This window comes from Polypterus senegalus, chromosome 6 (assembly GCF_016835505.1).
Source record: "Polypterus senegalus isolate Bchr_013 chromosome 6, ASM1683550v1, whole genome shotgun sequence".
Lineage (NCBI taxonomy): Eukaryota > Metazoa > Chordata > Cladistia > Polypteriformes > Polypteridae > Polypterus > Polypterus senegalus.
Window position 1 is genome coordinate 172583190 of NC_053159.1, and position 16438 is coordinate 172599627.

A 16438-nucleotide genomic window follows, 5' to 3' on the forward strand; every position below is an offset into this window, starting at 1 on the left:
GATTCTGGATTGTTACAATACGTGCTACCTTACGCAAAATATGCTCATCGATTTGTTACAGATTCTTGGTGGACACAATTCCACACCGAGGAAAAAGGTGCCCCATGTAAATCGTTCATAATGTCTCCAAAATATATTTGTTAACTTTCAAACAAGTACTACTTAACTGTTTTATACAAAATCCTTATTTCAACATATGCGAGCCCCAACTAGGATTTGAACTCGGGTTAGCGTATTTTATCAATATAACACAGACAACCGCTATTTACGCTTTGAGCCAAAGCACTTCAGCAGACTAGTTACTGACCAAATCGACTGCTGACTGCGCGGATATCAATGACGTCATTACGCTAGCGTGCTCAAAATCACGTGACGGGCGCATTTGAAGCAAGCCTCGAAGCGGTGCTTCGATCTCCAGTGCTTCGATAGCTCGACACAGTGTCGAAACCTGAGTATCGAGCGGCCCATCACTACAGCAGAGCTGACAATGTGGCTCCTCCTGGTTTACGAAAGAACTTTGCGCCTGCTCTTCCAGTATCTCCTATCTATTAACTGTACGGAACGAAGGGTTTTTTCCGTTACTTCCTCTTACGTGTTTATTGTTGGCTCAAAGTCCTTCTTCTGTTGGCATCGTCTGTATTGTACCACACTGTTGTAGCAATATTACAGTTTATTCGTTGACATAGTATACAAGCAATAATTGCATATAAGAGTTTAAAAATCTAAATCATTAAGTAAAAGAGAGGTTAGGAGATTAATATTACTATTAGAATATTAGAAATATATATTAATATTAGAAAGAGCTCAATCATATTTTTATTGCCTTTGTGTTTTTACTGTTTTTTCTTAATGCTGTTTTAAACATTTTAATCTCCATACAAACAAGTGAAAATGCAGACTTGTGTATGATGTTTACCAAGTAAGGAGAGCATATTGACTATACTGTATATATTTTCTGTTATTTAATCTTTTGAGTTTATAATTAGAAAAAAAGAACAACCTTTAAACACACCGGGTTGGATCTTTTGGTCTTACTGGAAAGTCAAAAAAAAAAAAAAAAAAAGATGATTCTAAAATAGTTTAGTATAGGTGCAGAAATAAAACAAAGGTTTCAGAAAGAATAATCTTCTACAGAAACTACGCTTTGGAAATATATGGGTTATGTACAATATATAATACTGGTACCTGTGAATTGATTGATTTGTTAGGTAAAATGTATTTATGATTTTAAAATGAACCTCTTTAACCTTGTGTGGTAGACAAAAAATGGCACACTTTTCCATTTTATGTACCCTACTGTGGAATTCCATCTAATGGGGGCATTAAAGTTTATACATTTTGGAGTCTAAAAAAGAATCACCATTTATTGAAAGAGTTCAAACCTTTTTCTCAACCTGAGAATATAGGCAATGTGATTTTATAAGTGATGCAAAATTATTGGGAATTGGCATAAATATTTATTTATTTTTATTTACTGGCCCAGAGCCCCAGCCCCTTTGGCGCCCAATATTAATAACATCTGTAAATGTACAAAAGAAAAATGATTATTTATTGGAGTCAAAAATCACAAAATTCTATAAATATGTAAAAGAAAAATAAATTATTTAATGCACTGTAAAAATTATGCGATAAAAGTATTTAAAAAAATAAGGCAACAAATTACAAGCAATATTTTGAGTATATTTAATATACTGCACTATTGAGTAAACTTAATTTATTAATTTACTCAAATTTACATAAAATAAATGAGTTTGATTAAATATAAGTAGTGGCAAAAATGGTTTTATTTTACTCTGATTTTCATTTGAATTACTCAAAAAAAAGTGAGTAATAATGCAACGCTGGACAGTAATGACTGTATAACAAATCAATGCTAAAATTCCATATATCTTTATTTATTTGAACATACACAGATAGTCACAGCAACGGAGTTGTATTTTCAAAGGAGAATTAAATCAAATGCCTGAGGATAATTTTTTACTGAATTACTGACATTTAAATGTCAATGCAATTGTTCTTTTTTTCTAAAACTTACACAAAAAGTATATCTCAGTCAAACCAATGTCCCAGGAATGAGAGGTAAACGGGAAGGAAGCGTAGAGAGTGAAAGAGTGAAATCCTGAGGCAGATGCCGCTCTTCAAACACTTCCTGCATTTACGCCAGCGTATCCGCTTAAATGAATGGCCGCCTTTTCCACTGCTTTTCAGTACGCGATAGCAAAAATCCTGAAATTAAATTAGGACGTAGGAAATCACAACAATTTTTTTTTGCATCGCTTAATAAATCACAGTGTTAAAAATTAACCAGAAAATACATTACCTATGCAGAACTCTAATTAAATAAGAGGTCAAATAATACCATGACTAGGCAAACGTCTTTTTATGTTGTTTGCAGGTCGTAGTTTAGGACAAACTCCATTGCAATCTCAAACTTATCTGAAATGTCATTTTCTTTTTCTGTGTAACATAAAAGTTTTAAACGATAAAAAAAATATGAACATACGTAACTATCCGAGAAATGTGCTTGCTTTTTAAAGCAAACCAACAAGGGAGGTTGTTAAAAAGACACTACCTTGCTTGTCATGTTTCCCATATAAAGGGAAAGATTGCGTGAAAACAACAACTGCTTACGTCTGTAATTAAGTGAAATACTAGTTATTCATTACGGAATTAATATGCTTTATACTTACACATTCGAAGTACAATAGCTCTTATTATGAACAAATGTTACAGCTGAATGCGCTGTTGTAAAGACCAAGAAATTGATCTGAGAGGAAGTGCAGCGTCATTAAATGTAATTAACTTAAATGTGTTCAATTCACAGTATAGTTTTTACTTAGAATAAGTTATAAAAAAATGTTTACATTTTAAGAAAAATAATAAGTTAACATTATTCTTAATTTTTCTTATTGAATTTGAATTAAAAAATCAATACAAAAGGTAAAATCCATTTTTATTAATTAAAGTAACGATTGTTTCGCATATAGTTAGCTGTTTTTTATTATCATTTTTCACACATGCAAGATTTATGTTTTACAATGTGGAGTAAAAATCATGAAGTGAGAATAAAATATTTACCCTCTTACCGATTGGAGTATTCCCATTAAACTGAGGTCCACTATGCTCAATGAGTATTTATAAGAGACTAAATAAATGATTCATTCGTTTTAACTGACGTTCTTATAAATAAAAAATACTTTTTTGAAAAAATTACTAATTTAAATAACAGGAAAAATCACATAAAAAGTAAAGTGGTATGCAATGGGTCCTCGTAACTCAAACCTTTACCTAACTAAATCACCTAAATACAAACATTGGTGTTTTGAATAGATCATTTTTTAAAAATAGTTTGTTCCTGTGAAAGAAAGATTACTTGATCAAAAATAAAAACCACAACTTTCTTGATATTAAAAACCACGACTTTCTTGATATTTTAGTTAATAATTTAAAAACGGAATAAGAATCTGAAAAGTTAACAGCATCACATTAAAGTTCGACAAATTATAAAAAGAATAATACCGAACATATATATGCAGGTTTTAAAATAAGCCAGATTTAAAGCGTGACATGAAAACGTCACATCAAATCGTTTGTGACAGATAGGAGGCGCTATCGCTCCCTTGATCCCTTGTCCACAACTCCAGACAGCAGGAAAAAGTCCAAAGATGACTTTATTTAAATGCCACAGTGCACAAAGCACCCTCTCCTCCACTATACTCATAAATTACAATCACAATAGCAATAATAAAAAATCCTCCACTCCCAGACGCGTTGCCCTCCTGCCACCCAGCTCAGCTCGCCGTCTGGGAGCTGCCACAGTCCTTTTATATTCCCTGACCCGGAAGTGTTCCCAATCCCCAGTCCATGTGATTCTTTATCACTTTCGGGTCAGGTACAAGTCCTTTTCTTCATCCCGGAAGCACGTCATTCCCCTTGTCCATGTGACTCGGATGTACTTCCGGGGCATGAGGCAAATACCCATCGTTTCTCCCTGATGCGTCTCCTAGGATGGTTCCCGTGGTATCCAGCAGGGCTGTGTATAAAAACTCCAATGTCCATCATGCCCTGCTGGTTTTCGGGGGACCTCCATACTGCAGGGAGGGCTCCACCTGGCAGCCTGTGGGTATTGGCCGGGAGGAACGGCCGGCCATACTCCACACGTTGCACAAAATCGCTGCACTTTTAGGCTTAGGATATTACATATGTAGAGTAGATTTAGCTGAAGCCTTTATGCAAGGCAACTTACAAAAATGAAAGTGCAAACAACAGAGAACAAGATGAAAAACGAGCACAAGGGAAATCGAACAGCTACTTCATTGTATCTGAAGCTGGAATACTACAAAAGTAAGAACTCTAAAGTCTTTGACATTTCAGCAGGAGCTGCTCTGTAGGAGAGAAACTGAGCCATCTCAGAATATTTAGCAAAAAGATGTGTTTTCAAAAGACGCCTAAACACAAGTAAGTTGGGTGCTGTTTGAATAGATAAAGAGAGATCATTCCACAGGTTTGGAGTGAGAACAGAGAAGTGTTGTCCAGTCTTAGCACATCTGGCAGGAGGAGGGATGGTCAGCAGATAGGCAGAGGTTGATCAGAAACTTCTTGAGGGGATGTAAGGAGAGCCTGAGGAGGAGGAGGAGGTTGGGCGCATGTACTGATAAAGCGCGTTGCTGCACCCACCATATGACAAACCACCTCAGGATCCCAAATTAGGACCCGAATGCAACCCATGCAATGGGAGACACTTCAGAACCTCACAAGTTCAATTTTTTTACAGGAGACAGTGAGGAGGAGAACTATTCAGAGAAGTGTTGGTCAAGACAAGAGTCTTCCACTGGATCCTCGCAGCAACAGGAAGCCAGTGAAGAGAACAAAGGAGAGGAGTAGTAGGAGTGAAGCGAGGAGCAGAGAACACCAGCTGATTGAAGTTGAAGGAAGTCCCACCAGAAGAGGATTGCAGGAATCTAAAGAAATTGTTTAAAGAAAACCTTCAACGAATGCTCCGTTCAGAAATTATTATTTTTTTTTTATGTTACTTACCCTTTGTTGTTTGTAGTGATGGCCAAGAAAAAAAAATCTTATGTTTTCATGGAGAACCAGAGAAAAACGTGTTTGATGAAATAGAAGCCAACAGTGACTAATGCAGTACTACTGCAAATGGTGTGTAAAACATCTGTGGAAAAAAGAAAATCATTCTCACATTACTCATGTTGCATAATCGACATATGCTCAAATCATGCAAAGCACATGCATTTTTGTTGCTAAAATATTATTAATAGTTACTTCCGGAAAAATCAGCAATAGCTCATAAAGAAGAAATTCGTTCCTATAATGTTGCGCTCTTGAATGAAAGATCTGCCTCTCCACTCATTCATTGGTCAAGATTCCTATTTTCAATTCAAAAGCTCGATATATTATAATATTCAGAAAATTCAACCCTTCCTTACCAACTGTGCCACACAACTCCTTGTTCTGTCTTGGGTGGACAGTTCAGTTGTTACCAGACCTCCCCAGCTCCACCTGAAGGCAACTGCTTGACTGGTGGGCTCTGTTCCTCATTTCACTCCTTTAGCTCCTCTGCTTCAGTCTACTTACCTGCTTCCTATAATAGGTGCAACGATCCAGTTGAAAACTGTGGCTTGACGTGCGATTCTTTGAAAGGCTCTGCTCCTCAGTTTCTGCAGTCTTTGGTCTCACCATGTGTTTCTTCAAAAAGTCTGCGTTCTGCATCTGCCTGTCTGCTGACCACCCGTTCACTTGATGGAAGTACCAAGACTGGCCAGTGCTTCTCCTGTCTTGTTCCATAGCAGTGGGAAGATCTCTCTTTGGCCTTTTGGACTGCACCTAATGTATTCTTGTTTAGGTGCCTCTTGAAAAATGCACCTGTTCCTCAAATACTTTGGAACGGCATAGTCTCGATTTTACAGAATAGTTGCTGTAATGCTTGTAAAGAGTTGAAGATACTGATGTGTGTCTAGGATACAGGTATAATTATATAGCAGTAGCAGTACGACTACCTCTTACTCAGTTTTTTTTTTATCTTGCTCTCTGTTGCTTTTGATTCTTGTACTTTCTAATCATTTTTGTATGTAGTATAACTTGCTTTGTAAGTCACATTGGATAAAGATGTCTGCCAAATGAATAAATAAGAAGAACAAGAAGAAGATATGGCTTCAAATCAAAAAATTGTCTGTTACAAAAATAATAACCCTACTTGAACTGAGTTTCAGAACCCAGAGTTAGTTAGATAGATAGATTTATACAGAAGCTGTTTAAATAGTGTGGCACGCGGCTAGAGGTGGTATGCAGCCGGGATTCCCAGGAGGACCGGAGGAGGGCTTGCGCCTCCTTCAGAGCACGAGGGGGCGACCGCCCTGGTGGCTTTGGGGACCACGGGTACAGAGCTTTGAAGCTCAGCCCTATAGGGGCCCATGGTCACCGCCAGGGGGCGTCCCGATGCCTACAGAGCCCTGGACCTCAGCACTTCCGCCACACCCGGAAGTGCTGGGGGGAAGAGGATCAGGGACACCCGGAGTGCTTCTAAATGCAGAGCCGGTACTTCCGCCACACAGGGGAATGCAGGTGGAAGATTGCCGGGAGGCACCTGGAGCACATCCGGGTGACTATAAAAGGGGCCGCCTCCCACCATTCGATGGCTAGAGTCAGGTGGAAGAGGACAGAGCTCGAAGGAGAGGAGTGGAAACGGACCAGAAGAGAGAAGAGGCATTGTGTAAGGGCCTGGACTTCGGGGTGATTGGTGCTGCGACACTGGGTTGTGTGTGTCATTGTTGTAAATATTAGTGTAAATAAACGTGTGTGGTGGTAGAAGATCATGTCTACCTGTCTGTGTCCAGGCTGTTCCCCACAATAGATAAACATATAAATGGAAAAACACATAAAAATATACACACAAACTATGGCTTGAACACACATCAGAATGACTAACAAATGAAGAAGATTTAAGAAGAAAGAGAACTTCTGACTTGGCTGTCACCATCATAGTGCAGCACTATGCAGATGTATTGCTGTTGGTATAAAGGAGCCCCCAGTGTGTTTCTTGACACACTTCTGCTGAATGATATGTTGGCTAAAAGTCGACAGTGTTGGTGTGTCGAACCGTTAATGTGCAGCATTGTTCATGCTGGCACGCAGGTTTGCTATGACCTCCAGGGTGTGTCCCATAATTCCGCCTGCCCTTTTAATTAGCTTGTTGCACTGGTCATCACAGAGTTGTAGCAGATGTGAAGGATGTCACTTTCCACATTAAATGCATGCAGTCTCACTAAGGAAAAAGAGCCTGCTCTTCCCATTCTTCTATAGCTCCTCTGAGTTACAAGACCAGTCCAACTTGCCATTGATGTGGACCCACTAGTATTTGTAGGAGCACTCCCTGAATAGTGACCGGGCACAGAGGCTGTTGTGATGAACGTCAATAACCAGTTTCTTGGTTTTGCTGTTAAGATGCAGACAACTCTCTTTGCACCAAGAAACAAAGCCCTCCATAAGCACAAATGACAAATGGCTGATTGAGAAATGCAGAGTTAGCTGGTCATCTTTTGTCTTTCTTCACATTTGTTTAATGCCTGTCTGCTGGTTAATTAAAAATTAAGGTAAAAGCAGCCTGTTCTGTTAACAGCAGCAATTTATCACTAAGTAAGAAACTGGCTGAAAAAAAAGCTAGCAGCCACTGTGGCCGTCCAGGATCTGAGGCTCACACCTCTACTTTAGACAAATTAGCCATCAGGACACACAGTATCTAACACACCAATGGTGCTGGCAGTTTAATGGAAGGAAGGCAGGAAGAAACTCTGATGGGAAGGCACTACACCATTGCTTGGCCCACTCACACACACACATACAGTGCAAGTTGAAAGGGACCAATGAATCTCACATGCACATTGTTGGAAGTGTGGGGAACATCCCCATGGGAAGAGCTTGGAGCAGGGGTCTCCAACACGTCGCTCGTGAGACTACTGGTAGCTCGCAACCCCTTTCCAAGTAGCTCAGCAAAGGGTTAATGAATCCTACATAAATTTGAAAACTTGATTAGTCAAATTAGGGGTGGGTGATCTTTCCAAAAAATCATATCACAATACGTTTAACATAAAATCACAATCCACAATCTGAATTGCAATCTATCTTTTCAATGTGGCTTACACTTAAGAGAATATCCAGACTCAAACTCATCAAGACCTAAGTCGCACTTTATTTTAAATATCAAACAAAGTTGAATTCAATTGTTCTCTCATTCGCTAGCTAAGCGGAGTTAAGGAACACACCCCGAAGCTGGCGAGTGAGTGAGGGAGGCCCTCCTCTACCCCCTGCCCATTGCATGGATCTCGGAGTCGCGCAAATAAATTGGTACCACAAGCGAACTACGATACATAGTGAAATGAGTTGTTGTGATGGGAGATTTTGCATACAAGTTGATAAATATTTTGTATGTCTTTATTTGTAAATTAGGCAAAGTGTTACATTAGTGAGAAGGCATTCATGTTTACAAGGAGACTAAGTCAGGAAAGTGAATTTTACAATAGGATTGGGAGAAGTGCCTGAAACCAGTTTGGCAAGTGTTTCTCTGCTAAAGTCTCTCTCTCAACCCCGCAAGAAAGACAGGCTGCCTAACTGCCAAGCTTTACCTTAACATATGGTTTTAGGGGGTGACAGGTGTGAAGATGTTCTATTCCCCCATTGGTCTGAAGTATGGCTGTTTGGAACTGGCTTGTATCAGAAGCCTTTAAGTACCATGACATCCTATTGGCTCTAGGGGTTGGACAGAGAATCTATAAATTTGCTTGCTTAACCTCACTCTCTCTCTTACCAAACTGAGGCATGAACTGAAAAGGACAACACAATGGAGAGCAAAGCTCGACAGCCATTTTGAGACAGGCATGTGGCCTGTTCTGAAGAAAGCTGGCCACAAATGAACTAGAGACATTTTTAAGTAACTAATAAGTCTGTGTGCTGCCTGAAACTACACCTCACCATTTATCAGGTTGTATGGTTGCCAATATTCAATTGTACTTTGCATATTGTTATTATTTATAAATATTACCAATAATACATTGTTTAAATTGTAACTTAACTCCTGCTTGTCTTTTACTACACCTAATTGCCTGAGGTTATACATGTAGAAGGGAATGTGGGGAGAAGGTATAAAGTACAATACCTTATAAACAGTGGTAAATCTGTGAGATATGAGACATCCTGACAAAGGCTACATATTAATAATACAAAAGGGGAAAGTAGAGCAATATATTACTCTACCAAGACAAAACATGAGTGAAGTCGCAAAATCAACCAGAATGTTCAAGCAAATTATAGAAAAAAAACCTAATCTAAATTTGTTAAGTAGTTCTCTCGTGAAAAGCAGACAGACAGTCATACAGACAGACAGACGCTGGATTTTATCTCTCTCTATTATAAAAAAAAAATCTTGGGAGGGAGACTAGGGAAACGAGACGTGATCTTCTTGGAAGACAATTTGACGTCACGCGAGACAAGGCAGTGAGGCAACATTTAAAACAAGTTTACAGATATCTAACCTAGCAGTTGTTGGAATGCTTTTGGAAGACAGACATCATGTGCTCCCAGCTCTTAAAACAACGACAAGCAAGAAGCAAAACACGCAGCTCGCCAGGGGCAGCAGCAGCAAGCCAGCAGATGATCCGACTGCTTCTCCTTAGCGTGCATCCTTAGTGTGCGTTCAGCCACAACCCTTCCCCTGCGCTTCACAACACAAGCAGCAGAGACGTGAAATGGCAAATGGACAGCTGCTGTACAGGCTTTGAAACGATCGACGCGCACCACGACAAGCAGAACATGGAGCTCGCCAGCAGCAGCAACACAACATGATCCGACGGCATCTCCTAAGCCCCAAAACGCGAGTAGCATTACACATCCTGCGAGAAAGCGATTTAGCCCAGAGCCGGAAATAAAGAACAAGTATTGTTTTTACAAAAGTTTTAAAGTAAAAGTGAAAATAATGCATATGTAACAATTCCCATGAAAATAACAATCTCTTTAAATTGCATATCCGGTAAAACAAACCCAGGGGTGGGTGAGTGAAGCAAGCAGGGGCGGAGCCCTCTAGTATATTATATATTAGTAAGCCTTCAAAACAATGTGCAGTTAAAGTCTCAACAACATTCTCAGCGTTTCTGGAGCTTAGTAGAGCCAGAGAACTACAGTATAAGAATCTTCACCAAGCAGCTCTGAAAATGTCTGCTTTGTTTGGGTCTCCATACCTCTGTGAGTCTGACATGAATGTCATGAAATCAAAGTTCAGAACACGACTGACAGACGAACATTTAAATGACTCCGTAAGAGTGAACCTCAGTGGCGCCACTCCACCAGACGCCTGCCTCTCTTGTTGACTCCATGCAGTGCCAGTCATCTGACGAACTAAAAAACACATCACACATGAAACTGGACCTGTGAATAAAGTGACACAGTGACATGTGACAAAATGACAAATGAATAAGGAATATCTGTGTGTTTGGAATTGCCTTGTTTTGTTTTGACAGCATTCATGTTTTAATTTAATAGTGTGAGATACACTAGAAAATGCATACAGACACACAAAATGCAGTTGCAGGTGAGCTAAATATTTTTTGTGATGTTTTAATGCAGAATGTGAGTTGTGACACCAACATTTTGTAAATGTGCAGGCAAAACAAGCGTATTCAGTTTGTTTGGGTTGAAAGAAGCGATGAGAATAAACGTTAGAAAACATGAGTAGCTCTCAGCCATTTTCATTTTGTAAAAGAAGCTCTCAGGGGAAAAAAGTTTGGAGACCCCTGGCTTGTTGGCTCCACATTGGCAATGACTGAGCTTGGATTTGAACCCAGTCTCCCAGAGCTGTAAGGCAGCCTTACAGTTAAACTGAACTGTCTGAAAGTGCAAAGGCACACCCACTGACAGAAGTCTAATCAGATGATCACCCTTCAGACAATAACGGACACGGGCAAAGTCCTAAGTGCAAAGTCAATAAAAGACACAGCAAACACCAGCATGAGGGACCCGGTGAGCGGCTGCACTGTAAGTCATTCATTTGTGTTTTTGGTTTTAAATACATCATTCAGAAAAGATTGTATTAGTCAGAGTCACAAATGCACCTGGCAGCTCATACAAGACTGCTTTAATCAGTATGAAGTGACTTTTTGTTTTTCTACCTGTGAAATACACAAAGTATCAAATGTAGCTGGCAGTACTGTCTGAGAAAAAAAAATGAAATAGTCATCTATAGAGGGCATGTCATATCAGTCTGTATAATAGAGCACATTCTCTGTTCATGCTGCGGTTCATATCTATCATTATATAGTGCCTTACCAATCTATCTGTCTACTATAATATATGGAGCCTTTCACATGTCTATCTATCTATCTATCTATCTATCTATCTATCTATCTATCTATCTATCTATCTATCTATCTATCTCATAATAATAATAATAATACATTTTATTTATATAGCTTCTTTCCCATGCTCAATGCACTTACAAAATATAAGAAAGAATGGTAGGGTATACAGTATATAGCATTGTACAAAGCAAATAAATAAATAAAGAAGATTACGACAGTGAATTCAGAGAAAAAAGCCTAACAGACAACATAATTGATGGTCTCACACACACACACACACAGGTTACATGAGCATCTTGACAGAGAGGTAAACTGAGAGAAGGGTAATGAAGTCAAGTAGAGCTAACAGCCTTCCTGAACAGATGAGTTTTGAGTTGTTTTTTATAATAATTCATGGAGTCAGCTGACCTGATTATTTCGGTAGGTCATTCCAGAGTCTGGGCCTATACAGCTGAAGGCCCTGCTGTCACCCATGGAGTGTAGATTAGTGTGGGGCACAACAAGATTACCAGAATCAGAGGACCTTAGTGGCGGGCAGGCACATAGTGATGGAGAAGGTCACTGATGTAGTTTGGCGTGAGGTTATTTAAGCTTTGTAGGTTATTAGTAGGATTTTATATTCGATTCTGTAAGACACAGGGAGCCAGTGAAGATGGAGCAGGATGGGTGTGATGTGCTCACTGCTGCTGGTCTGTGTTAGGACTCTTGCAGCCGAGTTTTGAATAAGCTGGAGCTGTGATATAAGATTAGACAGGGCACCTGCCAGCAGTGAGTTACAATAATCTATGAGGGATTTGATAAAAGTATGGACAAGTTTCTCAGCATTAGAAAAGGAGAGGAAGGAGCGAACACGGGATATGTTACGGAGGTGAAAGTAAGAAAGTTTCTTAATGTGATTTATGTGGGCAGAATAAGAGAGGGAGGAATCAAAAATGACACCAAGATTCTTTGCAGTAGAGGCAGGTCTGATGAGATCACCGCCAAGATGGACTGGGAAGGAGCTCATTTTATTAAGTTGCATTTTAGTCCCAATTTGCAGGAGTTCAGTTTTGTTGCAATTTAATTTTAAAGAGTTCTGCTCCATCCAGGTTTTAATTTCACTAAGGCAGGTTGTGAGCTGAGAAAGCTCTGATGAAGTTGCACTTTTAACATTGAAGTAGAGTTGAGTATCGTCTGCATAAAAATGATAGCCCAGTCCATAGCTACGAATAATAAGGCCAAGGGGAAGCTTATAAATACAGAAGAGAAGAGGGCTGAGGACGGGGCACTGAGGAACTCCTTGTGTGACTGGCGCCGAGCTGGATCTGTTATTGCCAAGACTAACAAACTCTTGCCAATCAGTCAGATAGGTCTTGAACCAGTGGAGGGCAGTGCCAGAGATACCCAGCATGTTCTCCATTCTGGACAGTAGAATGTCATGTCTGACCTGAGTGTCAAATGCTGCACTGAGGTCTAACAGAATTAATATGCTGGTTTGTCCAGAGTCTGCTGCCATAAGCAAATCATTGGTTACCCGTAGCAAAGCAGTTTCAAAGCTGTGCTGCGCCCTGAAACAAGATTGAAAGGGTTCCATCGAATTATTAGAGGTTAAGCAATTAGTGAGCTGGGAGGCTACAATACGCTCAAGAACTTTTGACAGGAAAAGGCAAGTGAGAAATAGGCCAGAAATTGTTAAGATTGTCAGCATCAAGACCAGACTTTTTTAACATTGGGGTTACAGAAGCGATTTTATATAGTGCCTTTCCTATCTATCTATCTATCTATCTATCTATCTATCTATCTATCTATCTATCTATCTATCTATCTATCTATCTATCTATCTATCTATCTATCTATCTATCTATCTATCTATTAAATGATTATATTATTTTTACTGCGAGTCTGTATCTTTGTTTTTCCCAGTGAGGACTGGCCAGTCTTTTGACCTGGAATCTCTAGAGATTTTTGTATTTTTTATGTCCATTTGACTTAATCATCTGACTGTCATTTAGAAACTTAAAAAACAATTCTGTATTTAAAAACTTTCAGATAACCATAACATTATTTGTAACTGACAGACAATTGCGGGTACAGCAAAAATTCAGAAAATTGTCTTTTGATGCAAATGTTTTCTTTACACTATTGAGACAGGTAATGGAAAAACAAAACCTGCAAATACACTAACTGCATAAAGGCCGTGACCTGTAGGGGGCACCACAGAGCCCTTAACCTCATACACAAGTCCCAGGTTCAAAGAAGAATGTATTTATTTATTTACTAAGGCTTCTCTGCAAGGTTTGAACAAACACAAAGCAATTCTTTTCCCTTCTCTCTGTTCCTCCATTCCTCCCAGGTGAGTGTTGTTCTCGTCCACGCGGGACTCCAGCTCACGTGGGTCAGGCAGAGTGGCTCATTTAATCCAAGACACAGGAGTACTTCTAGCTCTAGGATGTTGTATGTAGGAGGCACGTCCAGTTCAGGCGGAAACCCCACAAAAGGGGGTCCGCTAATCCATGCAGCGCCCCGTGGCAGCACCCATCAGGGCTGCCCCACAGGATTGCAGTTCCCAGTATCACCTGTGGGTGTGTGTACAGGTACCACAGCCCGGGGATTCTGCCATCTGTCATTTTGGGGGAGCATATAGCCCTGGCAGGTTATTTCCCCCTATTCCTCTATTTTACTGACTTCCTAACCACGTAAGCATCTTCGGTCCAACCTCGCCAGGATGCCAGCGTACCCATTTCCATATTGGCATCTCCTGCTAATCTTTTAGTAGAAGCAGGGAGCTCCCTGCCTTTCTTCCTGTCTACTCACTACCTAACTTGGACCCATCCCGGTAGTGATGCCAGCCCATGCATGCCACCCACCACTTGAATAAAGGCATCAGACAAATAAGTAAATGGCACAACAACACACAATACACACAGTTTGAAAAGAAAACACACACACACACACACACACACACACACACACACACACAAGTGTGTATTACAGAGCCTCACAGCAAACAAAGCACTGCAATATCCCAAAAACTCTGCATGTTCCCCCCGGGTCTTTCCTCCTGGTGCTCTGGTTTCCACCCAGAGTCCAAAGACATGCAGGTTAAGCGAATTGGCCATCCTAAACCGGCCCGTGTGTGTGTGTTCACTCTGTGATGGACTGGCGTCCTGTCCAGGGTTTGTTCCTGCTTTGAACCCTATGCTAGCTTTGATAGGCCCCAGGAGACCCCCAAGACCCTGTTCAGGAGTAACTGACTTACTGGTCTATGGAGGGGCCGAGTTGTTTGATTTGGACAGACAGATGTTAGCCAATGCAATAGCTGCTTTGCAAATTACATGTGAACGCACCTAAAAATGATAATTAATGAGAACGTGGGAAATACATTTCTAAAAGGAGATTACCAGACAGCAAAAACATCAGCTTTAATCCTTAATTCTTTGATCACACATTAATCCTGATAACTTCTTCCAAGTGTTCATTCACACTGCTCTCTTTGGGATATCTCTGCATCTAATTGTCTGCTTTTATGATCTTTTATTATTATTTTTGTAATCTCAGTACTTTCATTGCTCAAAGACTGTTTTAATAAGCTTCAGTGTGCCCACTGCTGTCTAGCCAGGCCCTGATATCTGTAACACAAACGAAAGGATGGCCTTTCCTGTATATACTGCACATTAACCACACGGTGCATTTATTTCTTTTCTTTTCAGTATGATTTACTTTATCAAGATCTAAAGAAGTTTTCTAAAAATGGAGAAAATTTCTGCAAGGAGCTCATGGGCATCTTCCAGCAAAGGTAAGCTGCTGTATGCAAATGACATTCACGCTGTAGTTTGTTGTCACGTCCACACAGTCCAGTGAGATTCGTAGCTACACACTTCGTGAAGGGTCCTTTATGCTTCTTTACTGGGTTGTGGGGGTCCTCGTATCTCCATTGCTTGGGACGGGTTATTTGTATATGATGTTGGTTCATTGAGCTTTGAAAAACTACCTAATATATGGGGAAAAAAAATGAATGTATGGCAGGCTACAGTGGTGCTTGAAAGTTTGTAAACCCTTTAGAATTTTCTATATTTCTGCATAAATATGACATAAATCATCATCAGATTTTCACTCAAGTCCTAAAAGTAGATAAGGAGAAACCAGTTAAACAAATGAGACAAAAATATTATACTTGGTCATTTATTTATTGAGGAAAATGATCGAATATTACATATTTGTGAGTGGCAAAAGTATGTGAACCTCTAGGATGATCAGTTAGTTTGAAGATGAAATTCGAGTCCGGTGTTTTCAATCAATGGGATGACAATCAGGTGTGAGTGGGCACCCTGTGTTATTTAAAGAGCAGGGATCTATCAAAGTCTGCTCTTCACAACACACGTTTGTGGAAGTGTATCATGGCACGAACAACGGAGATTTCTGAGGACCTCAGAAAAAGAGTTGTTGATGCTCATCAGGCTGGAAAAGGTTACAAAACCATCTCTAAAGAGTTTGGACTCCACCAATCCACAGTCAGACAGATTGTGTACAAATGGAGGAAATTCAAGACCATTGTTACCCTCCCCAGGAGTGGTCGACCAACAAAGATCACTCCAAGAGCAAGGTGTGTAATAGTCAGCGAGGTCACAAAGGACCCCAGGGTAACTTCTAAGCAACTGAAGGCCTCTCTCACATTGGCTAATGTTCATGTTCATGAGTCCACCATCAGGAAAACACTGAACAACAATGGTGTGCATGGCAGGGTTGCAAGGAGAAAGCGACTGCTCTACAAAAAAAACATTGCTGCTCGTCTGCAGTTTGCTAAAGATCACGTGGACAAACCAGAAGGCTATTGGAAGAATGTTTTGTGGACGGATGAGACCAAAATAGAACTTTTTGGTTTAAAAGAAAAGCATTATGTTTGGAGAAAGGAAAACACTGCATTCCAGCATAAGAACCTTATCCCATCTGTGAAACATGGTGCTGGTAGTATCATTGTTTGGGCCTGTTCTGCTGCATCTGGGCCAGGACGGCTTGCCTTCATTGATGGAACAATGAATTCTGAATTATATCAGAGAATACTAAAGGAAAATGTCAGGACATCTGTCCATGAACTGAAT

General features: G+C 40.0%; 1 protein-coding gene across 3 annotated transcripts in view; it reads left to right on the forward strand.

Moving 5' to 3' along the window:
• The first annotated feature begins 10988 nt into the window (after positions 1–10988).
• nostrin (nitric oxide synthase trafficking) overlaps positions 10989–16438 on the forward strand; it is a 52191-nt gene continuing 46741 nt past the window's right edge. For 2 of the 3 annotated variants that reach the window (XM_039757543.1, XM_039757546.1), the window contains exons 1-2: positions 10995–11037; positions 15050–15135. In XM_039757543.1, the coding sequence (XP_039613477.1) occupies positions 11011–11037; positions 15050–15135 (113 nt within the window). In that variant the 5' untranslated portion in view covers positions 10995–11010. Of the gene's footprint in view, positions 11038–15049; positions 15136–16438 lie in introns of all 3 variants that reach the window. The other variant, XM_039757544.1, reaches the window with a different exon arrangement.